Source organism: Diaphorina citri, unplaced genomic scaffold (genome assembly GCF_000475195.1).
Source record: "Diaphorina citri unplaced genomic scaffold, Diaci psyllid genome assembly version 1.1 scaffold899, whole genome shotgun sequence".
In the NCBI taxonomy this organism is placed as follows: Eukaryota; Metazoa; Arthropoda; class Insecta; order Hemiptera; family Psyllidae; genus Diaphorina; species Diaphorina citri.
Genome location: NW_007378330.1, coordinates 95,965 through 121,629, shown reverse-complemented (window position 1 = coordinate 121,629; position 25,665 = coordinate 95,965). Strand labels below are relative to the sequence as shown.

At 36.0% G+C, this 25,665-nt stretch overlaps 2 protein-coding genes across 7 annotated transcripts in view; one reads left to right on the top strand and one right to left on the bottom strand.

Annotated features, from left to right (window-relative positions):
• Window positions 1–9,555: 9,555 nt before the first annotated feature.
• LOC103512928 (target of Myb protein 1) overlaps window positions 9,556–25,665 on the top strand; it is a 32,538-nt gene continuing 16,428 nt past the window's right edge. For 2 of the 4 annotated variants that reach the window (XM_026826258.1, XM_026826259.1), the window contains exons 1-5: window positions 9,556–9,645; window positions 9,706–9,847; window positions 17,790–18,241; window positions 18,678–18,887; window positions 19,422–19,546. In XM_026826258.1, coding sequence (XP_026682059.1) covers window positions 9,787–9,847; window positions 17,790–18,241; window positions 18,678–18,887; window positions 19,422–19,546 — 848 coding nt within the window. In that variant the 5' untranslated portion in view covers window positions 9,556–9,645; window positions 9,706–9,786. The remainder of the gene's footprint in view (window positions 9,646–9,705; window positions 9,848–17,789; window positions 18,242–18,677; window positions 18,888–19,421; window positions 19,547–25,665) is intronic. The other 2 variants (XM_026826261.1, XM_026826260.1) reach the window with 2 other exon arrangements.
• Window positions 23,436–25,665, bottom strand: part of LOC103512929 — a 39,142-nt gene continuing 36,912 nt past the window's right edge. For 2 of the 3 annotated variants that reach the window (XR_003392513.1, XR_541570.2), the window contains 2 exons: window positions 24,625–25,062; window positions 23,436–23,695 (listed from right to left, as the gene is read on the bottom strand). Coding sequence is in view for 1 of the 3 variants with exons in the window: in XM_026826262.1 (XP_026682063.1) it covers window positions 24,740–25,051 (312 nt within the window). In the remaining 2 variants the exon portion in view is untranslated. Of the gene's footprint in view, window positions 23,696–24,624; window positions 25,063–25,665 lie in introns of those variants that run through there. The other variant, XM_026826262.1, reaches the window with a different exon arrangement.

The window sequence follows — 25,665 nt, the reverse complement described above, 5'->3', positions numbered from 1 at the left end:
TCATGTTGAAATTTTTTTTTTTTTTTTTGTTTTTTTTCTACAGCGACTACACCCTCACAGATATATTATGAGGTCACCCTGAAGAAATGCACTGTAGTACCGGGGTGGGCATTTCTGACGAATTTTCTGTCAAAATAAATAAATAAAGATATGAGGTCACAAGATGACATCTGTGAGGGCAATGACGGTCGCTGGGAAAGAATCAAAATGAATTTAGTTTAATAAAATAAAAGGCAGATAATGCACACAAAATAAGGAAAGTAAAATGTAAAGCAAGAAACAAATAGAAAAGTTACAAGTTCAAGGATAATGTTGAAAATGAGAATTAAAAAACTCATGTAAAAAAAGCTCAAGAATATGCTATTAATAAATACCCTGTGAAACAAATAGAAAAGTTACAAGTTCAAGGATAATGTTGAAAATGAGAATTAAAAAACTCATGTAAAAAAAGCTCAAGAATATGCTATGAATAAAAAATACCCTGTAAAAAAAAGTAGAAAAGATTATAAAGGCTAAAAAGAAAGAATGAGAGAGGGCGAGAAGAAATCCCAAACTTTTCAGTATTAAAATTAGGGAAGAAAAAATTCGAAACACTGATTTTTAAAAGAAAAAAGTTTGTATATTTGCCAAAGAAAGTGTAAATGGAAATCAAGACTGGTACAATCTTCTTAAAGTCCATTGAACAGTGTGAAAAGAAAAAAGTTTGTATATTTGCCAAAGAAAGTGTAAATGGAAATCAAGACTGGTACAATCTTCTTAAAGCCCATTTGAACAGTGTGACAAGAAAAAAGTTTGTATATTTGCCAAAGAAAGTGTAAATGGAAATCAAGACTGGTACAATCTTCTTAAAGCCCATTTGAACAGTGTGATTCCGAGAAGAGAACATATTAGTATAAGCAAAACTGAAGGAAATCTTGAACGAATTTTAGTGGTTCTAGAGATCTAGATTGTTCCTTCAATGACTCTCCGACCATTGCCCTTGATTGTAGATATTTATCTCAACTCTGACTAAAGGACTCTGAAGTCGAAAGAGGCAATCAGTCCAATTTGCTTTCTTCTGCTTTGAAAAATATCAAACGAAGTATTTTCAGCCCATCTACCCACACATAAACAAGCCTATTTGGTGCCAGATGTGTGAACTGCGCTGGGGGGTTTTAATTACTGTGCAAAGTTCACACCGGGGCGAAGAAATGGTCTGAATTTGCGAACAATATGATGCTGTAAAATAAAAATGAACTCGAGTAGGTTCCTACAATGTTAACTAGGTTTGCCCTGTTACATGCTCGTAATAATGTATTTCTTTCTAAATTAGATCTCTTGGTGTAAAGTAGGTAGGTACTTACGAACAAGATTGTAGGATCAAAAATGACCCATTCCCCAGGGCATTAAATTTTTGGTCTATAGGATTAATCAAACTCTTTTTTTGAAAACCGACAATTACATTTTTTATTGTTTTTTCTCTGTTTCAGATATGATGAGTCACAATCGCCAAGAGGGAGAAAAACGTTTTTATGACCAAAACAATTGAACGCAAAGTTCTGGCAAGACAAGCAGTTTTGTGCTTGTGAGTTATTTGCCGTTCGTATAGCGCCACTATGTAGCTAGACGATTTGACGAAATGAGTTGTCGAAATTCAGGGAAAAAGAAAAACGAACTTTATTTTTGTTTGCCAAACAAACCCCAGAAAATCTACCCACGGTCGAAGCTCGAAGCGACGTTTCGTGGAAATCCTGCTATTCTGGTGTGTGTATTCAAGCGGTCCCGTTTGAAATGAAGAATGACAATTCAGCAGAATTGCCGCGTATGTCGCCAGCTTCGTATTTTAACGTGACTCATTTGAAACACGATGTTATGACAAGGAAAAAACGAACGAAATGGCCCCAGAAAATCTACCCACGGTCGAAGCTCGAAGCGACGTTTCGTGGAAATCCTGCTATTCTGGTGTGTGTATTCAAGCGGTCCCGTTGGAAATGAAGAATTACAATTCAGCAGAATTGCCGCGTATGTCGCCAGCTTCGTATTTTGACGTGACTCATTTGAAACACGATGTTATGACAAGGAAAAAACGAACGAAATGTAGTATAAACCCAAGCCTATTTGAATGCTATTTGCCTATTTGTTTCATCTTTGTTCTCCAATTCAGCCTGTAATTCTTGAAAACCGACAATTACATTTTTTTATTGTTTTTTCTCTGTTTCAGATATGATGAGTCACAATCGCCAAGAGGGAGAAAAACGTTTTTTATGACTCAAACAATTGAACGCAAAGTTCTAGCAAGACAAGAAGTTTTGTGCTTGTGAGTTATTTGCCGTTCGTATAGCGCCACAATGTAGCTAGACGATTTGACGAAATGAGTTGTCGAAATTCAGGGAAAAAGAAAGACTTTATTTTTGTTTGTTTTGACGAAATGAGTTGTCGAAATTCAGGGAAAAAGAAAAACGAACTTTATTTTTGTTTGCCAAACAAACCCCAGAAAATCTACCCACGGTCGAAGCTCGAAGCGACGTTTCGTGGAAATCCTGCTATTCTGGTGTGTGTATTCAAGCGGTCCCGTTGGAAATGAAGAATTACAATTCAGCAGAATTGCCGCGTATGTCGCCAGCTTCGTATTTTGACGTGACTCGTTTGAAACACGATGTTATGACAAGGAAAAAACGAACGAAATGTAGTATAAGTGCCAGATGTGTGAACTGCGCTGGGGGGTTTTAATTACTGTGCAAAGTTCACACCGGGGCGAAGAAATGGTCTGAATTTGCGAACAACATGATGCTGTAAATGTGTAAACGAAGGTCTGAATTTGCGAATGATGCTGTAAAATGTGTAAAATAAATGAACTCGAGTAGGTTCCTACAATGTTAACTAGGTTTGCCCTGTTACATGCTCGTAATAATGTATTTCTTTCTAAATCAGATCTCTTGGTGTAAAGTAGGTAGGTACTTACGAACAAGATTGTAGGACTAAAAATGACCCATTCCCCAGGGCACTATATTTTTTGGTGGATAAAATTAATCAATCTCTTTTATCTTTTTATAGGGAAAAAAAGGATGTGACGACAATTTATTTATTTTATTAGCGATAGTTAAATTTGTTTTAATTTATTAGACCTGTTACAAAGGCTGAATTTCCTCAGAAGTTATATCCAGAATCTGTTGAACTTCTGAGGAAAAACGGACTTTCAACTGTCATGCTAGTTGTTGCCATACCAACATTTGTATAGTCATAATAGTGTAGGTACTTTGTACGTACATATCTACCCATTGTATATTTTGTACCAGCATTCTATTTTTCATTCTACTCTATTCTGTTCTATTCTATTCATTTTATTATATTCTCTTTTTATAGGGAAAAAAAGGATGTGACGACAATTTATTTATTTTATTAGCGATAGTTAAATTTGTTTTAATTTATTAGACCTGTTAAAAAGGTTGAATTTCCTCAGAAGTTATAACCAGAATGTGATGAACTTCTGAGGAAAAACGGACTTTCAACTGTCATGCTAGTTGTTGCCATACCAACATTTGTATAGTCATAATATTGTACCTACTTTGTACGTACATATCTACCCATTGTATATTTTGTACCAGCATTCTATTTTTCATTCTACTCTATTCTGCTCTATTCTATTCACATTTTATTATATTTTCTCTGTTTTTACGAGAGGTATTATTTTATTTATTCTTCGTTATTTAACCACAACGTTCTTTTCTTTCGCAATTCGGGGAATTTTGTTTCCCCTCCTTCCTCCCTTCTTTTTATTTTCTTTTTTCCTCGTCGAAAACTGCAGGGGTAAAGCAACTTTATTCCTATTATATCCCAAATTCCTGGTAATACACAAACCAGATCTTTTTGGATTATTGAACGAATAAAGTAAGTTCTAATTCTTTACTCCCCCATTTTGCATTTGTCTCTTTGGTCCGTTATAACTCTCGAACGGTTTGACCGATTTGGATGAACTTTGGTACACATTTTTAGCCCGTCCTTCCTTTATTACGAATAAAGTAAGTTCTAATTCTTTACTCCCCCATTTTGCATTTGTCTCTTTGGTCCGTTATAACTCTCGAACGGTTTGACCGATTTTGATGAACTTTGGTACACTCTCTGTTTTTACGAGAGGTATTATTTTATTTATTCTTCGTTATTTAACCACAACGTTCTTTTCTTTCGCAATTCGGGGAATTTTGTTCCCCCTCCTTCCTCCCTTCTTTTTATTTTCTTTTTTCCTCGTCGAAAGCTGCAGGGGTAAAGCAACTTTATTCCTATTATATCCCAAATTCCTGGTAATACACAAACCAGATCTTTTTGGATTATTGAACGAATAAAGTAAGTTCTAATTCTTTACTCGCCCATTTTGCATTTGTCTCTTTGGTCCGTTATAACTCTCGAACGGATTGACCGATTTGGATGAACTTTGGTACACATTTTTAGCCCGTCCTTCCTTTATTATTACACATAACGGGACTTCGATGGGGACCTTTTAAGTATCTTCTTCCCATGTAAGTTATGCAGGTCGCTGAACTACTACAGTTGATTCCCAATTATACAGGTTCGACTGTAGTTACTTGCCTTGCTGTTTATACTTAATTTAATCAACTCCCTGTATTCACTCTGTAGTTAGGTATTCTGATAAAGCTCTTAATTTTATGTATGCATGTAAATTGTCCATTTTTGTATACTAACGGGACTTCGATAGGGACCTTTTAAGTATCTTCTTCCCATGTAAGTTATGCAGGTCGCTGAACTACTACAGTTGATTCCCAATTAGACAGGTTCGACTGTAGTTACTTGCCTTGCTGTTTATTCTTAATTTAATCAACTCCCTGTATTCACTCTGTAGTTAGGTATTCTGAAAAAGCTCTTAATTTTATGTATGCATGTAAATTGTCCATTTTTGTATAAATCTCATCTCTTGAACTTCGTGATTTTACAGTTCCTTAACAGGTATCTCTACTTTTTTCTGGGAATCTTCTCTATCACCATATTGTACTTGAAGTCCTCACCTGTAAAGTTTAAACTAGATCCTTTATTTCTATCTTTATACCTGTATTACCCATACATATTGTATATTTAATTATTTAAATACCCATCTATCTTTTTAAAGTACGAATAGCTTTGATTTTAATTGTACTGATTCAGTTGAGTGAAGTCACAGATATTTGTGAGTGCCTTTGACTTCTGCAGTCATGAACAATTCTGTCTGAAAAGTATGCTGTGTCGTTTTGGCAACCCAAACTTTGAGCAGTCCGTCAATAAATCTTATTGATTGTTTGTCTACATATTTTACAATACCTTTGAGGACTGGACTCTACTTAGAGAGGGGCTTAAAATGAAGTCGGATTATTTCGAACGTTCAATAAAAGCCGCCCCCCCCCCTTGTCAAGTCCGAGAAAGGTTGTTGACCTTTCCAATCGTTGGGAAAATATTACTTCCCTCCCTATTCGTCTTTGTCACTATTTATAACAATTTATGAGAGCTGAGATATACATACATATATCTATGGGAGGTAGAGGGTAGAAAATCTAGGGAGGGGCAGGAAGAAAGGGGTTCGAATGTAATGTAGGGCAGGGATGTAGTGGGAGGGAGGGCATATAGTGTGTAAGAACGGGGGGGGGATAAAAGTGCTTATTTATACTGCTCGCATAGGACTGAAAAGTCCCTTTACTTCAGGATAACATACCATACCTTTGCTGGGATTGAACCCACGCCCTCGAAGTTGTGAACTTTTAGGAACCTATCCCAAGGAAGGCGGAGTCAATGGCCAGTGACAGGGAGGAGAAAGAGAGACAGAGAGGGGAAGGGAGGAACGGAAATAGAAAAAATCTCGCCCTTTCTCTCAGTCCTTGTTTTTTTCTTGTCTGAAAGGTGTCAACTCACATTACTAAACATTGCACAAGATCAAAGGGAGAGAGAAAGAGAAAGATGGAGAAAGGGGGGCATAGAGGGAGGATGAGAGAGAAAGGGAGAGCCTATTCCTATTCAGTTATTCATTCTATTTCCGACATATCCTTTTTTTTAAACGTTAGTCCGTATACAGGGTGTACCTTAAGAAAAACTGCTCCATATGATTGTTAGCTGGCTAGCCAATTGTAGGGCCACCCAGTTTATGCTCCTAATTGGTGAATCATAACGTCAGTGAACCTTATGATACAGCCTAAGATCGAATTAGGTTCCAGATTCCACATTTAGTGTACCTATATACCTACTTGTTAACCTGATTGGTCGTAAAACAAAACAATCAGCAGCCAACCAATCAAATTTGTACAAAAACGTTCTATTTAGGTACCTACGGGTAGGTATATTCTCCAAAAGACTGCAAATTTGATCACCGAATCCCTTAATCTCAAACTACGCTGCGCCAGGTTACAAGTGTGTGATGTGTTCCATGTGCATCAGAGCGCATAAAGTCAAATTCCTATTAACTTCGTACTAATTTCTTTCCGACATATCCTTTTTTTTAAACGTTAGTCCGTATACAGGGTGTACCTTAAGAAAAACTGCTCCATATGATTGTTAGCTGGCTAGTAAGACTTTTGCCAATTGTAGGGCAACCCAGTTTATGCTCCTAATTGGTGAATCATAACGTCAGTGAATCTTATGATACAGCCTAAGATCGAATTAGGTTCCAGATTCCACATTTAGTGTACCTACCTACTTGTTAACCTGATTGGTCGTAAAACAAAACAATCAGCAGCCAACCAATCAAATTTCTGCAAAAACGTTCTATTTAGGTACCTAGGTACGGGTATATTCTCCAAAAGACTGCAAATTTGATCACCGAATCCTTTAATCTCAAACTACGCTGCGCCAGGTTACAAGAAAAAATATATGAGACAAACTGAAATCCATTATCTTTAATCCACCCCGTATAAAAACACATTAAAATGAAGAGCACAACTACAGTGGTACCATAATTGCTTACTAGGTAGAAGGTTCCGGTTTGATACCCAACCCCGACCTGAAATTTGCATCGGCTTACAACTCATCGCATGTACAAACTGGTTGAAAGAGGGTATCTCCTGTAATTGTTATTTTAGATCCAGAAGTTGAAACGGAAAATAGATAGGGTACTTCCTTACACAACCTTACTGTTGAAACAGATAAAGATAAGAAATACATTTAGTTTTACCACACACCCCTTAATACCACCAAAAGGTATACCACATCCCACTCTTTAAATACCTACGGGTTACCCCTATAAGTAAGTATGTACCTACGGGTATTTGTGTTTCCTGAAACAGGTTCAAGTCTTCGGTATCTTGATATTGATAACTATCCCGATAAAAAAAAGTCATCCAGTATTTAGTGTTTTCAGCAAAACATGACATGTATGGATACGACTAATTATGTTGGTAGTAAGTGTTCTAACACCTGGGCCCACGGTGGCGTTGAAGAGCACAACTACAGTGGTACCATAATTGCTTACTAGGTAGAAGGTTCCGGTTTGATACCCAACCCCGACCTGAAATTTGCATCGACTTACAACTCATCGCATGTACAAACTGGTTGAAAGAGGGTATCTCGTGTAATTGTTATTTTAGATCCAGAAGTTGAAACGGAAAATAGATAGGGTACTTCCTTACACAACCTTACTGTTGAAACAGATAAAGATAAGAAATACATTTAGTTTTACCACATACCCCTTAATACCACCAAAAGGTATACCACATCCCACTCTTTAAATACCTAATACGGGTTACCACTATAAGTAGGTAGGTACCTATGTACCTACGGGTATTTGTGTTTCCTGAAACAAGTTCAAGTCTTCGGTATCTTAATAATGATAACCATCCCGATAAAAAAGTCATCCAGTATTTAGTGTTTTCAGCAAAACATGACATGCATGGATACGACTAATTGTGTTGGTAGTAAGTGTTCTAACACCTGGGCCCACGGTGGCGTTTTTTCTTGAAACTAAGCCGATTATATCATTTAAACTACACTTACTGAGTCTACTCAGTAAATCAAACCATTGATCCCACTATATCATGCTCAAGTCATACAAGTCATCTGGATTTTAACACCTGCAAACATTTCACGAAAGATTTCAATTTTAAGTTTATCATATCCATGTAAAACATAAAACAGACATCTGATGCATGAAATAAAAATAACTAACCTATAAATCACTTCTCCAGGTTTTACACCTGTATACATGAAAGATTTTAATGCAATTTTATCGAAAACAAAATCTGCCCAAGTAGACTAACTTGAAGAAAATAAGTACCTATAACAAACTACAGGTAAATATGTACCTCCAAAGAAGATAGAAATGATTAACCATTAACAAAATCTGCCCAAGTAGACTAACTTGAAGAAAATAAGTACCTATAACAAACTACAGGTAAATATGTACCTCCAAAGAAGATAGAAGTGATTAACCATCGGATTTTCATTTGTTTTTTGTTACAGATCATAAAATTCAATTATTGGTGGCGGCGAAGACACAGCTGGCGGTGTTACTTCAGCATTATCAGTGGACATCGGAAGAGGAGTGATTTTCTGCTGAAAACAAGAAATCTTTCATCCCTTGAGACCACTTCACCTTCTTCAAGATACTGTCGTTCTACTCATTCTCTGGATCGAAATGATCAGGGAGTATACTTCATAATTATAAGTATTATGTATCATTATACCTACTGGTCCCTGCCCTTCAAAAGGTTCGATGAGATCTAAATTGTTTTTTGTTACAGATCATAAAATTCAATTATTGGTGGCGGCGAAGACACAGCTGGCGGTGTTACTTCAGCATTATCAGTGGACATAGGAAGAGGAGTGATTTTCTGCTGAAAACAAGAAATCTTTCATCCCTTGAGACCACTTCACCTTCTTCAAGATTCTGTCGTTCTAGTCATTCTCTGGATCGAAATGATCAGGGAGTATACTTCATAGATAAGTATTATTATACCTACTGGTCCCTGCCCTTCAAAAGGTTCGATGAGATCAAAAGTTCAGTGGGAAATTTGCCCTAATATGTTGCATATTTGTTCCAAATTTCATCAAAATCAGACCAACAGTTCCATAATTATTTATAATTCAGTGACGTCACTGTGAAATTATTAAGGAGGAGGAGGAGGAGGAGGAGGAGGAAGAGAAAACTAGAACTTTCTCTCTCATCCTCTCCATCTCCTCTTCTAATCTCTCTACTTTCATCGCTTTCTTTCTACTCTTCTTCCCTCTTTCATCATCCCTTTATTTCTCCTTTTCCTTCTCCTTCTTCTCCTCCTCCTCCTTTGTTTTATCTTTCTTCCTCTATAATTTCACAGCTACGCCACTGAAATCTGATGCAATCAGATATCACAACTGAAAAGTACCTTTACTCCTGTAATCTATCCAAGGTCTTATGTATTTTGACATTTTTTGTGATACAGGTTTTTGTGTTTACATTATAATTATGTAAGTACTTTATAATACAGAAAACATTAAAGGGATCGTTAGTTTAGAAGTATCGATTTTCAAAATCAGCTGTTTTGTTTTCTTGTTTTCTAGAACAAAACAAAACAAGTCGCAGTAGAACGAACGAAGCAACGAAGAGGAAGATTTTTTTTAAAAATAACCTACCTATAGCCCTACTTGATAAGCTAAGTGATAAGTAGTGATAAAAAACAATGGGAAATGTCAGGTAATTAAATGATTTATTGTGCACGTAGAAGAGAATATTGTAATTTGTTAACAACACTGTTTCATGAATCATTCTTCCAGTTCGCCCTTAGAGAATATTGTAATTTGTTAACAACACTCTTTCATGAATCATTCTTCCAGTTCGCCCTATGAGATAGAAGTGATCTAAATATGGCATCATTCTTTGGAACGGCTTTCAACCCTTTTGCATCCCCCGTGGGATCAAAAATAGGTAAGAATATCATTTTATATTTGACATATTCCTGTATGATTGCTTTAGATTATGATCTAAGCTTAATGTCTCAACATCCTCCTATATTACACAATGTTGCACTGTCAGTCTTGCCACTCTATTATGTAATCCTTGGTTTTCATGACAACTACTATGATGTTGCACAGCTGTTACTGATATGGTAAATATAAGTCATGTATGTGTGTGGGATAGGCTCCGTGGAAAAGCTATTTTCATAACTGTGTTTGCTAGTTTTCAACTCATAGGTACCTACCTAATATACCTACATACATAAATATAACATGTACCTACCTACTGAACGTTTGAAATTAGGGCTTAAATATATTGAATCCCTGAAAAAGTCAGTAACTACTGAAATCCTTGAATCCACTCCTGCCCCGTTGAGTGTATAATAGAACCCTTCACATAAAAATCTGGACTTCAATGTGAACGCCTGAAATCCGGACTGAAAAACTCGACAGTCCCTCAACTGGAACCTGCCAGGTTGGGTGTACAATAGGTCCCTGAATACAGTCCTGCCCGGTTGTACAATTGAGCCCTTCACATAAAAAATAATAATAATAATAATCATTGCTTTAATGTGAATTCAATGTGAAATGCGGACTAAAAAACTCGACAATCCCTGAATTCGACCCTGCCCGGTTGGGTGTACAATAGAACTAGAAAGAACATAATATCACGCTCCTGTGGTTCAGTCGCTCGGTTATGGTTTGTCATTTCCTACGAACAGCTTTCAGACCAGACCGAATCTCTGGCCCATAAAACTCCGACGGGACCAAAACCAGACGAGGTGAATGCTCAAAGAGTGCCAGATGTGTGAACTGCGCTGGGGGGTTTTAATTACTGTGCAAAGTTCACACCGGGGCAAAGAAATGGTCTGAATTTGCGAACAATATGATGCTGTAAATGTGTAAATGAAGGTCTGAATTCTGAATTTGCAAACAATATGATGCTGTAAAATAAAAATGAACTCGAGTAGGTTCCTACAATGTTAACTAGGTTTGCCCTGTTACATGCTCGTAATAATGTATTTCTTTCTAAATTAGATCTCTTGGTGTAAAGTAGGTAGGTACTTACGAACAAGATTGTAGGATCAAAAATGACCCATTCCCCAGGGCATTAAATTTTTGGTCTATAGGATTAATCAAACTCTTTTTATAGGGAAAAAAAGGATGTGACGACAATTTATTTATTTTATTAGCGATAGTTAAATTTGTTTTAATTTATTAGACCTGTTAAAAAGGTTGAATTTCCTCAGAAGTTATAACCAGAATGTGATGAACTTCTGAGGAAAAACGGACTTTCAACTGTCATGCTAGTTGTTGCCATACCAACATTTGTATAGTCATAATATTGTACCTACTTTGTACGTACATATCTACCCATTGTATATTTTGTACCAGCATTCTATTTTTCATTCTACTCTATTCTGCTCTATTCTATTCACATTTTATTATATTTGTTTCTCATATCACAATACGTATGTGTGATGTGTTCCATGTGCATCAGAGCGCATAAAGTCAAATTCCTATTAACTTCGTACTAATTTCTTTCCGACATATCCTTTTTTTAAAACGTTAGTCCGTATACAGGGTGTACCTTAAGAAAAACTGCTCCATATGATTGTTAGCTGGCTAGTAGACTTTTGCCAATTGTAGGGCCACCCAGTTTATGCTACTAAGGCTAATTGGTGAATCATAACGTCAGTGAACCTTACGATACAGCCTAAGATCGAATTAAGTTCCAGATTCCACATTTAGTGTACCTACTTACTTGTTAACCTGATTGGTCGTATATCAGCAGCCAACCAATCAAATTTGTGCAAAAATGTTCTATTTAGGTACCTACGGGTACCTATATTCTCCAAAAGACTGCAGATTTGATCAACGAATGCCTTAATTTCAAACTACGCTGCGCCAGGTTACAAGAAATATATGAGACAAACGGAAATCCATTATTTAATCCACCCCGTATAAAAACACATTAAAATGAAGAGCACAACTACAGTGGTACCATAATTGCTTACTAGGTAGAAGGTTCCGGTTTGATACCCAACCCCGACCTGAAATTTACATCGACTTACAACTCATCGCATGTACAAACTGGTTGAAAGAGGGGATCTCCTGTAATTGTTATTTTAGATCCAGAAATTGAAACGGAAAATAGATAGGGTACTTCCTTACACAACCTTACTGTTGAAACAGATAAAGATAAGAAATACATTTAGTTTTACCACAAACCCCTTAATACCACCAAAAGTTATGCCACATCCCACTCTTTAAATACCTACGGGTTACCACTATAAGTAGGTATGTACCTACGGGTATTTGTGTTTCCTGAAACAAGTTCAAGTCTTCGGTATCTTGATATTGATAACTATCCCGATAAAAAAAGTCATCCAGTATTTAGTGTTTTCAGCAAAACATGACATGTATGGATACAACTAATTGTGTTGGTAGTAAGTGTTCTAATACCTGGGCCCACGGTGGCGTTTTTTCTTGAAACTAAGCCGATTATATCATTTAAACTACTCTTACTGAGTAAACTACTCAGTAAATCAAACCATTGATCCCATTATATCATGCTCAAGTCATACAAGTCATCTAGATTTTAACACCTGCAAACATTTCACGAAAGATTTCAATTTTAAGTTTATCATATCCATGTAAAACATAAAACAGACATCTGATGCATGAAATAAAAATAACTAATGCATTTAAGAACATAAAATATATACCTATATAAATACATATATACCTATAAATCACTTCTCCAGGTTTTACACATGTAAGTATACATGAAAGATTTTAATGCAATTTTATCGAAATCAAAATCTGCCCAAGTAGACCAACTTGAAGAAAATAAGTATTACAAACTGCAGGTAAATGTGTACCTCCAAAGAAGATAGAAATGATTAACCATCGGATTTTCATTTGTTTTTTGTTACAGATCATAAAATTCAATTATTGGTGGCGGCGAAGACACAGCTGGTCCGCTAGATTGACCGGACGTTACTTCAGCTTTATCAGTGTCAGTGGACATCGGAAGAGGAGTGATTTTCTGCTGAAAACAAGAAATCTTTCATCCTTTGAGACCACTTCACCTTCTTCAAGATACTGTCATTCTGGATGGGAATGATCAGGGAGTATACTTCATAAATAAGTATTATGTATCATTATACCTACTGGTCCCTGCCCTTCAAAAGGTTCGATAAGATCTAATGTTCAGTGAGTAGGAACCTATCCCGGGGGGGGGGGGGGTCAATGGCCAGTGACAGGGAGGAGAAAGAGAGACAGAGAGGGGAAGGGAGGAACGGAAATAGAAAAAATCTCGTTCTTTCTCTCAGTCCTTGTTTTTTTCTTGTCTGAAACAAGTGTCAACTCACATTACTAAACATTGCATAAGATCAAAGGGAGAGAGAATGAGAAAGATGGAGAAAGGGGGGCATAGAGGGAGGGTGAGAGAGAAAGGGAGAGCCTATTCCTATTCAGCTATTCATTCTCGCTTGCAAATATTTCCAACAAACAAAAATCATATTTCCAAACGATATTATAAAAATAAGTTTTTTAGCTCGCTCTCTCTCTCTCTCTCTCTCTCTTTAAGTCCTAAACCTCTCTCTTTCTTTCCTAATCTTCCTCCTCATCCTTTCCTTCCTTTTATTCTTCTCTCTCTCTTTCTCTCTCTCTCCCTCTCTCTTCCCTTTTCATCTCTTTGGGATTCTCTTCAAGTACATGTCACTCCACATTTTGCTACCATTATAATATTCAGTTTTCCTCTCTCTCTCCCTCCCTCTCTCTTTCTCTCTCAATCAGTCACTATCTTTATCTCATTCTAGCTCTTTACTCACACAATGGCAAATTACTTTTTCATTTCATGGAACTCTCTCTCTCTCTCTCTCTCTCTCTCTCTCTGTTTCTTTTTCCTCTTCTTCTTCTGTTTCTCTCTTCAAGACAAGATATTTCTTTGGATCCGTTCCAGAGTAATCATCTTTTTACGAAAAAAACGGGGAGAGAGAGAGAGAGAGAAAAACAGAGAGAGAGAGAAACTCTCTCTCTCTCTCTCTCTCTCTCTCTCTCTCTCTATCTCTCTCTCTCTCTCTCTCTGTTTCTTTTTCTTCCTCTTCTTCTTCTTCTGTTTCTCTCTTCAAGACAAGATATTTCTTTGGATTCGTTCCAGAGTAATCATCTTTTTACGAGAAAAACGGGGAGAGAGAGAGAGAAACAGGAAGAGAGAGAAGGGAAGAGGAAAGGAGAAATCTCTCTCTCTCTCTCTCTCTCTCTCTCTCTCTCTCTCTCTCTCTCTCTCTCTCTCTCTCTCTCTGTTTCTTTTTCTTCCTCTTCTTCTTCTGTTTCTCTCTTCAAGACAAGATATTTCTTTGGATCCGTTCCAGAGTAATCATCTTTTTACGAGAAAAACGGGGAGAGAGAGAGAGAGAGAGAGAGAAACAGGAAGAGAGAGAGAGAAGGGAAGAGGGAAGGAGAAAAAGATCTAATGTTCAGTGAGAAAATTGCCTTAATATGTTGCATATTTGTTCCAAATTTCATCAAAATCAGACCAACAGTTCCATAATTTATTATTTATAATTCAGTGACGTCACAGTGAAATTGTTAAGGAGGAGGAGGAGTAAGAGAAAACTAGAACTTTCCCTCTCATCCTCTCCATCTCCTCTTCTAATCTCTCTACTTTCATCGCTTTCTTTCCACTCTTCTTCCCTCTTTCATCATACCTTTATTTCTCCTCCTCCTCCTTTGTTTTCTCTTTCTCCCTCTATAATTTCACAGCCACGCCACTGAAATCTGATGCAATCAGAAATCACGGACTCGTAATTTTCACTCTGGTATTCTTATTTGTAGGTACGATTTGTCAGGAGTGACACAGACACGGACCGAAATGAGACAGGATGTCATTTCCTACTTTTATTGCTCGTTGTTTGCCGGCCTGACTTGGTTACACTTTGGTGATTCCGATAGTAGTTGGACTGCGACAGTGCCGGAGTGAAGAGAAACTGAAACCCTTTATGCCCGATCTAACACAGATAGTTTTCAGTTAGCCAGAGTTAAAGAAATAATGCCATGTAAGCGCAAGACCGCGGGTTCGATTCCGCCCGGGCCGGATTTTATCCTGAAGGGATAACGTTCATTTTCAACACACTTGAGACACATTTTAGCGGGTCAGCCATGGCAGCTCATGTTGATACATTTGAAGCTCAAGTATTAAACTCAGTTCTTTGTCTAAGCACTTTGTTATTGAAGCTTGAGAATGAACATTACTCTTCTGTTTCGTTCCATGGAATATATTTCTTGTTTTATGAACTGTTATCGGAATCTCATACAGCACCCATCAGATTTTGAAATGTCAGAATGTAAACTACTCTATACCGTACGTATGTTTAGAAGAAATGACTCTATTACTAAGCAGAGTTATGAGTTCTGAGAATGTAGGATTGCATTGTACATACATCTATATTATATTATTAATATTACTGTTGTCTTTTTTATCATATTATGTTATGTTATTTAGGTATAAATAAGTATTGTAAATTGTAAGTATGATCTAGGCTAGGATGATGTTAGGTACATTGGATAAGTCTAGGTACGATTTTTACTTTTTTAATATACTCACATTTTAATTAAAATGGGAAAATAAAACGTACCTACCTATTTCATAATATTTATTACCTACTCGATTTGAATCCTCTCTTTTCTTTCTTACGTTTTTATCCACAGTTTCCCTTCATATTATTATGACAGGAGTCATAGGACATAGTCCGACATAAACCGCATAGGTATGAGAGAGACAAACCCTGTGAGGGGTAAGGGGGGGAGGGGGGTGCGGTTAGCACTAGAAGAAAAGAAAAACTACCTATCCATTCTGCTTAATCTTGAAAAAGTACCTACACAGATCTAAAATTTTGGCCAAGCAAGAACTTACATCACAGAAGGCTCTGGTTTCGATCCCCTGAATCAACCAAATTTCTTTAAATTGACAAAAAGTATTGTCCAAATGAGAGCTCTTCCTCATAAGAACTCTTTTCCCTGTAGATACCTACCTATAATAAATTAGGTCAATTTACGATGAGGTAGGTAGGTAGTTAAACAATTCAGTGGATGTATCAACAATTTCAGAAAGAATAGGTGTACAGAAGGCTCTGGTTTCGATCCCCTGAATCAACCAAATTTCTTTAAATTGACAAAAAGTATTGTCCAAATGAGAGCTCTTCCTCATAGAACTCTTTCCCCTGTAGATACCTACCTATAATAAATTAGGTCAATTTACGATGAGGTACATAGGTAGGTAGTTAAACAATGCAGTGGATGTATCAACAATTATTTCAGAAAGAATAGGTGCGAATATTTATTCCATTATATCTGAATGCTAACTAAATTAGTGGAGATGTCATTATTACGACTTACGCGTAAGCCCCAATGTAGGTAGTGGATGTGATCATTTTACAAGTAATGAATGCTAACTAAATTAGTGGAGATGTCATTATTACGACTTACGCGTAAGCCCCAATGTAGGTAGTGGATGTGATCATTTTACAAGTGAAACCTGAACCTGAATCAAATGGTGGATGTGCCAAAACTACTAACATTACGAATAGCGTAATGATGACGTCACAAAATATGGGTCAGCCATTGATTGAGATGACGTCATAGCTCAGTTTGCAGCTCGTTAGTTTAGATGTATCGATTTTCAAAATCAGCTGTTTTGTTTTCTCGTTTTCTAGAACAAAACAAAACACAAAACAAGTCGCAGTAGAACGAAGCAACGAAGAGGAAGATTTTTTAAAAAATAACTACTAACATTACGAATAGCGTAATGATGACGTCACAAAATATGGGTCAGCCATTGATTGAGATGACGTCATAGCTCAGTTTGCAGTTCGTTAGTTTAGAAGTATCGATTTTCAAAATCAGCTGTTTTGTTTTCTTGTTTTCTAGAACAAAACAAAACAAGTCGCAGTAGAACGAAGCAACGAAGAGGAAGATTTTTTTTTTTTTAAAATCATGCTTGATTGAGTTTGTTGTGTTGCACGATAACACCTGTCCTTGTAAGATACACCTAACTTCAATTTGTGACCTGCAGCCAATTCTTGAAAGGGTTAAGGAATGTGTGACTTTTGTTTGTGTTTTGACGCAATTGACACATTTCATATAGAACGAAGCAACGAAGAGGAAGATTTTTTAAAAAATAAGCTACCTATAGCCCTATTTGATAAGCTAGCTAAGTGATAAGTAGTGATAAAAAAACAATGGGAAATGTCAGGTAATTAAATGATTTATTGTGCACGTAGAAGAGAATATTGTAATTTGTTAACAACACTCTTTCATGAATCATTCTTCCAGTTCGCCCTATTAAGTTTATCATATCCATGTAAAACATAAAACAGACATCTGATGCATGAAATAAAAATAACTAATGCATTTAAGAACATAAAATATACACCTATATATATACATATATACCTATAAATTCTGTACACTTTGTTTTCGAATACTTGCATTTGATGTTCTTCTCGCTTCGTAACGCTCCATGTCTCTGATCCGTATAAAAAGCTATTTTCATAACTGTGTTTGCTAGTTTTCAACTCATAGGTACCTAATATACCTACATACATAATTATAACATGTACCTACCTACCTACTGAACGTATTAATTTGATGATATCACACACCTAAGTACCAACCCAGTAGAACTTGTTTATCAGTATGTGTTAGGTAATTAATGTCTACATGAGAAAGAATTTTAATCATTATTGATGACTAAATAAAGCATTCAAACAGAAACTTGGTTTAGTCTAAAACAATAGGATATTGATAAGGAAAATGAAATCAATTTTTGTCTGTGTTTTTCACCTGGTTATTTTACCTATATGAAAAAGAAAAAAAAAACTGAAAACCATTTCTTTCATTTACAGAGATGGCCACTGATCCAACATTGGCATCTGAAAACTGGGCTCTGAATATGGAAATATGTGACATCATAAATGAAACTGAAGATGGCCCTAAAGATGCTATCAAAGCTATCAGAAAGAGACTTCAACAGTACGCGGGAAAAGATTACACAGTCATCATGTACACATTGACTGTATTGGAAACTTGTGTGAAGAATTGTAACAGAAGATTTCACATCCTAGTATGCAGCAAGGATTTCATACAAGAACTGTATAAACTCATTGGACCAAAAAATGAACCCCCCATCATAGTGCAGGACAAAGTTTTGAGTTTGATTCAGAGCTGGGCAGATGCATTTAAAGACATTCCAAATTTAGAAGGAGTAAATCAGATCTATCAAGAACTACGCAGCAAAGGCATTGAGTTTCCTATGACTGATTTAGATGCTATGGCTCCAATCATCACACCAAAAAAGGTATGAAAAATCTTCTCTGTATGCATCTCCTTAAAATCACCTATCATTTATCAGTCTTGCCATGTTACAGTTTTGTCAACTTCTCACTGCAGTATCACACCAAAAAAGGTATGAAAAATCTTCTCTGTATGCATCTCCTTAAAATCACCTATCATTTATCAGTCTTGCCATGTTACAGTTTGTCAACTTCTCACTGTAGTAGGTAATATCATCACACCAAAAAAGGTATGAAAAATCTTCTCTGTATGCATCTCCTTAAAATCACCTATCATTTATCAGTCTTGCCATGTTACAGGTTTGTCAACTTCTCACTGTAGCAGGTAACCAACCTTTAAGAACAGATCAAAAGGCCCCAGGATAAAATGAAAATTTTGTGTGGAAAACATCATTGCTCCAGACGTTTACATAATTTCAGCTAAATACATTTTTCTTCCAGTCAAAAGAGGTTGCCAGTTCTCATCCAGTCCAACGTAGCAAAGTACCAATGGGGGCTGCAGGAGATCATGATGAGCGACTAACTCCAGAGCAGGTGACCAAACTACACAAAGATCTAGAAGTTGTCCAAGCTAACATGGCTGTTTTCAATGAAATGTTAAACACTCTCATCCCTGGTCAAGAACATTCCAGTGATATTGAACTCATTACTGTAAGTATAAATCTGTAATGTAAGTACATCCAAAGGTATTGTCAAAAGTATTCAAGGACTTTGTATATTGAAGACTGTAATGGGTATAAATCTGTAATGTAAGTACATCCAAAAATATTGTCAAAAGTATTCAAGGACTTTGTATATTGAAGACTGTAATGGGTTTAGTCAGGATACTCATAGAGCTCTTCAATCCAGTTGACATGAAATGTTAAACACTCTCATCCCTGGTCAAGAACATTCCAGTGATATTGAACTCATTACTGTAAGTATAAATCTGTAATGTAAGTAGGTACATCCAAAGGTATTGTCAAAAGTATTCAAGGACTTTGTATATTGAAGACTGTAATGGGTTTAGTCAGGACACTTGTAGAGCTCTTCAATCCAGTTGATCTTTTGAATGGAAGAATATTCTCTTTAATGTTTACACCATTTTCTACCTTCCCTTTAAAACTAGCTTTAAATGGGGTCAAATCCTGAATTACCCATTGTATACTTACTTTATCACTTATTTTCCTGCTTTCTTCCATACAGGAGCTGCATGCTACATGCAAAGCCATGCAGGAAAGGATAGTCCAGTTGATTAGTAAATATAGTCAAGAAGATTTCATCACTGAACTTCTTCAAGTTAATGATCAGCTGAATAATCTGTTCCTGAGGTAAGAAAGCATCTTTTCATCATCATCATCTATCTTTTGCTGGGGGCAAACTCCATGGCCAAGTGTGTATCACACTAGGCTTGCACACTGGAGGTCCTGGGTTCAATTCCCAGCAGGGTCCAAGTTTTTAAATTATTTTGTTATACAGTTCAATGTTAGCTGTTTATCAGGGGAGGTTTCAAGATATTTATTTTTTTAAAAAGGGAAAAATTGTTTGAGTTGATTTCTAAGAAAGACTGAAAGAAGAGTTGAATGGAAAAGGAAAGCGAAAGAGTGTTGTCTTGGCATTTTCTGTATAAAAAAAGTAGTTATCTACTAAAGAAGTTTTCTAATGCTTTTAAAATTTGAAAGATGTTTGTTTACTATTTATTTTATATTTTTTGTCTGTTTTCTAATTATTTTTTAAAGATATATTAATTTTGTGTCTCACATAACGGCTTTGGGGATTCAACTGAGCTTAGTTGCTTGCTTCAAATGTTAACTGCTTATTTTGTTAATCTAGGCTCAACATCTTGGTGTTGTAGGATTTGTTAGTAAACAAATAATGAAATAGAAGAAATAAATACATTCATTGAACACATTGACCAACGGAGTAAAGGTCAAGGCTGTGCTACTCAGAACCGAGTTTTTAAAGATATATTAATTTTGTGTCTCACATAACGGCTTTGGGGATTCAACTGAGCTTAGTTGCTTGCTTCAAATGTTAACTGCTTAGGTATTTTGTTAATCTAGGCTCAACACCTTTGTGTTTTAGGATTTGTTAGTAAACAAATAATGAAATAGAAATAAATACTTACATTCATTGAACACATTGACCAATGGAGTAAAAAAGGTCAAGGCTGTGCTACTCAGAACCGAGTATAATAAATAATACCTATCCAGTTGAAATCTCAAGCATATCTCTTCTACACAGTGAATCCAATATAAAAATAGTAATATTAAATATGAAATTTTAAATACATATAAAATTATTATCAACTAAAATTCCTAACCCTCTTTTCCTTTTTTGATTAAAGGGGCAGCAAATTTTACAGGATTTAAAATTCACTAGTTCAAACCTACAAGGTGGAGTGAGTAGTTACTTGATCACCCTGTATTTCAGTGAATCCAATATAAAAATAGTAATATTAAATATGAAATTTTAAATACATATAAAATTATTATCAATTAAAATTCCTAACCCTCTTCCTTTTTTGACTGAAGGGGCAGCAAATTTTACAGGATTTAAGTTTCACTGGTTCAAACCTACAAGGTGGAGTGAGTAGTTACTTGATCACCCTGTATTCCTGGAAATAACCAGCAGATCATGATGACCTAGACCTAGAGAGTCATCCATTCAGATTGATATGAAACAACCACACACAACATTACTTGTGATATGTTGGGGATTAGAGCTTTGAATGTGTTGCTGGCTAAAGATTTTGAGCCAGCCCAAGTTAGATTCAACTACCGTCTCGTCTGAGCGTGACTGGCTGGTCTAATGAAAAATATGTAGATAATTAATATTATTGGTAGGCATGACAGGTAGCATGCTACTTTTACGAAGATCGTCTAGTTACATGCTACCTTTACTAATATCGCCTAGTTACATGCTACCTTTACTAATATCGTGCCTCTAAAAAAAAAAAAAAAAAAAAAAAAAAAACAGAATCACCATGCTCGCGAATAATCTGTGGATATCACAAACAATCCGAGGATACCACAAACAAACACCACCTCCACTCAGGTTAGGTTAGTTCGCGTTGTACGCGGATTATTCATGGGGTACGCGGATTTTTCGCGATATGCGTAGATTATCGATATATTTGTTAGCGGTTTTTACGCGGATTGTTCGCGGTTTACGCGGATAGCTACTAACGGACCTTGTGGAAAATAGGAATCATAAAAAAGGTACGTAATCTTAATCATTCATAAAACTTTGGCACATTTCAGGAGCTGGTTTAAATTCTAAAACGACTAGGTTGCTTTAACCCCGCCATTATCTTCAGTAGCAAAGTCGGTACCCCTATAGTACAGTATGTGTTTGAAGAGTAATGAGAATTATTCTTTTGTTTTGTGCCATGCGATTGTCTCGAATGTCAATGATCAGGACCCAATACTTGGGGTAAGACATGTCATGGACGTTTTGAATGTGTTTCCTTCCTCATAACATTCTTATAATGAAAAATTGTTCTCTTTCGACTTGAGTGAATGGATCATTTCCTATCTATTGCTCATTTTATACACAGACTTTCTGTTAGTTAATCCCCTTTATCTTTGAAGTTTTCAGTATAATTATTCCTCTCATTAGGTCTAAAGAGAACAGTTCACTTTTAATATTTTTTCCAGTGCTTTATGACCATTAATTTATTTCCACCTTGATTGCGCATTATTAGTTAATCCCCTTTATATTTGAAGTTTTCAGTATAATTATTCCTCTCATTAGGTCTAAAGAGAACAGTTCACTTTTAATCTTTAGTTAATCCCCTTTATATTTGAAGTTTTCAGTATAATTATTCCTCTCATTAGGTCTAAAGAGAACAGTTCACTTTTAATCTTTTTTCAGTGCTTTATGACCATTAATTTATTTCCACCTTGATTGCGCATTGATTAGCATTTTACGTTCATAATGAAGTTTTATTTAGATAGCTTTAAAAACACTTGAGCCGTTAACTTTATTAATTGTCTTTCTAATTGTTATGTCCTCTGCAAGTTAAATCTCTAGTTAACCTTTCATGGTATGGTCTATTTAGAAACTTTGCTGTAACAGTACAACCTACCTACCTTATTTCTAATTCCTAAATCAAAAAAACAGAAAGAATGTTTCTAATTGCTACTAAAATATCCCTAATAAACTTACCTAAGTGTCTTTCGTACATCATATTTATGAGGCGTTTGAAGTTTTCCTGAAAGAAATATAAAACCATAAATTTGATAATTTTATCTAGGTAATTTTTGAAAAACAATTTGCAAGGATGTTACATTTTTTCCTTGTATCCAATTGATTGAGCCAAACCTTCCTTTACAGGAATTGCCAATGGTGCCTATCCAATTTTATTATTGTTACTTTTTAAAGAGGTTTTACAGAGGAAACTGTAACTGCTAAGGTCTTATTATCCTGAAATCAGTTCGAGCGATTTCTTGCCGAGAGAGCGGTAGCTGCAGACACCCCACCTAGTCAATCGGGAGATGCTGGCTCTCAACCAAATCGTAAATCCAAACAAGAGGCCCCTGTGTTTGGTATGGAGTTGTCGCGCCAGTGAAACCAAGATACGAGTTAAATATATAATAGTTAAATCCTTTTTAATACGAGTTAAATCCCCTCTGATAATAATTTCCCGGTATCAGTCCTTATCGAGGTCGTGCTTGCGTAGGTCTATCATAAGATAGGAAGGAAATGAGATAGATATACCTACCTATGCAATAAAAGGGGGGGGAGGGAGGATTTTTATTTTTACTTTTTAAATTAATTGAGAATGTAGCACAAAATGTAAGACCGTTCTTCGTTTGACTACGGGAACAAAAGGACTTTTCAGTCCTATTTCAGTAGGAGCACAGTGGCTAAAGCGCATAGAATTCATCGGTCCTGATATATTATACCACTCAAGCAACGTTTTGCATTTGAAATGTACACGGGTCTGGTAATGTTCCATGAAATTTCAAGTTTCTCATAATGTATCCAAATTATTTTGTTATACAGTTCAATGTTAGCTGTTTATCAGGGGAGGTTTCAAGATATTTATTTTTTTAAAAAGGGAAAAATTGTTTGGGTTGATTTCTTAGGAATAAAAAGAAAGACTGAAAGAAGAGTTGAATGGAAAAGGAAAGCAAAAGAGTGTTGTCTTGGCATTTTTCTGATTTGTACATTTTCTCAAGCACTAGAGACTCTTCACTGTTTAAGGAGCACACGTCCATCTCTTCATCCTCCTGACAATATTCTTCTCTTATTAACTCTGCTTTGTTCTCCTGATGAATCATTTTATTTTCAGACTGGTCCACTTTATGCACATTTCCTATCTCCTTAGTGAGCTTACCAGGTTCATAAGGTCGACTTTCGTCTTCTAAATGTTTCTTGTACGCTTCCTTGTAGTAACTGTTGGTACTTTTCAGTATGATGAGAGAGTACCACACCACTACTACTAGAACAATGAGGCCTTGAATGCTGAACATCTGGAAAATGAAGAAGAATTTGTCAACATACCTACTTACTTAAATACAGGAGTCGCTAGTCGGTATAATTTGTTCCTTCCAAATGGAAAACTAGCATATCTCAAGCATTCAAAGTTGACAGAGAAAATTGAAATCCCTATATCGGATATGTAAGAGTACCACACCACTACTACTAGAACAATGAGGCCTTGAATGCTGAACATCTGGAAAATGAAGAAGAATTTGTCAACATACCTACTTAAATACAGGAGTCGCTAGTCGGTATAATTTGTTTCTTCCAAATGGAAAACTAGCATATCTCAAGCATTCAAAGTTGACAAAGAAAATTGAAATCCCTATATCGGATATGTAGCTCTCTTGTTACAGTACGTCATATCTTTGCTTACAAATCAAGTCATATAATAGAAAGTCATTGTTCATAGCTGGAAGCTCAATACTGAGGTAAACTTGCTTCATTGGTGAAACTTCATACAATGTCAAAATGAAATGATTCTCACATGAAAGCTGTCTTTGTGCTGGTATGTTCTAAGTAAGTTATCACAGCTGTATAAGAGCTCCCTAGCCAACGGGTTTATACCTATTTTGTATGTAATATGTACTTACTTACTAGCTTTTCTACCTGCAGTAGCAAGTTATTGTGATTGTTTGATTAACAGTTAGAGAGAAACGAGTTTGATATTTTCTTTGTCAATATTAGAGATTTAAGTTCAATATTGTATGAAATATGTAATAAACTGAGTACTTACATTTACATGTACCTACCTACTGGGTCTCTTTAGTCGGTCAATCTACCTACCTTTTTGTACATACCTAGCTAATTGGTAGGTACTAGCTACTCAAGTTGTAACGTAGGTAGGTAAGTAAGTAATAGGTTTATACCTAACTAGTTTATAGAATTGGGATTTAAAAACCAATACTTAGATGCCTACCTCGTTAGTGACTGATAGTGACTCTCGCGAAATCTGCTCAAAGACCTTTGACGACCTTATCTCTCATAAAATGTGTACTTAATATGGTTGAAGTTTCTAGGGTTGTTGACTTTATTCAATAGAGCTGGACAGGTGATTTCCCATTGGAATCATGGATATAATTGAGCAGCTGATACAAATAGGGCCAACCCATCGTAAGGAGCATGACAATAGAGTTGGCCATAACAAACATTTTCATCGTCCCGATTCCATCATCTGAAGACAGCCATCCGGCAAAACCTTCGTTTTCGTTGATGTGATCGGTTATGATCGGTTTCTTTTTCTCTTCAGGACCCGGGTTCGATTCTTTCTTCGGCTCAGAAGTGAGTTTCTTGTATGCGGTACCTGCTCTGTATGTTGTTGTTCCTCTGTTACCCTTGTTTTTCATACTCCTGCGAACTGGAAATGAATTTTAGTTAGGGATCTATGATGGTACAAAGTCATCATTCATGAGAAAAAACAAATCATGAGCTGGTATTTTTAATCATGGTGTCTCTGTGATAGCTTTTTTTTTCTCCTCCTCTCAGCTTGTGTTAAAATGGCTGACAGTTGTTTTAAATTAAAATGAAAATTTCGCATGAGTTCAATATGTGAAAATGTAAATATATGTGCACACTCAGTGTGTACTCTGCACTAACAAAACGACTACTATTATTTTAATATGCTATGTGTTCAGGATTTTGATCTCTGTATTGTTCGTGTGTTTAAATTTCACATTGAACGTCAGAAACAGAATAGCAACATCGCATTGAAATTAATCAATTTCTTATTTTGTTTATCTAGGAAACAGTACGTGGAATGAGAGACAGTGCTCCTCTGAGTTTTTCATTTGACTCATACGAGTATAGAAATGAAATTTTGTGTTTGGAAAACATTCTAAGTCGTGTTGTTCCTATGTGAGCACTTGGTATTATAATCGCGTGTGTTTAAATAGATTCAATTTCAATCTATGTAGGTACATACCTACTTCCTAGAATCCTAGATAATGAGGAATTTCTTCAG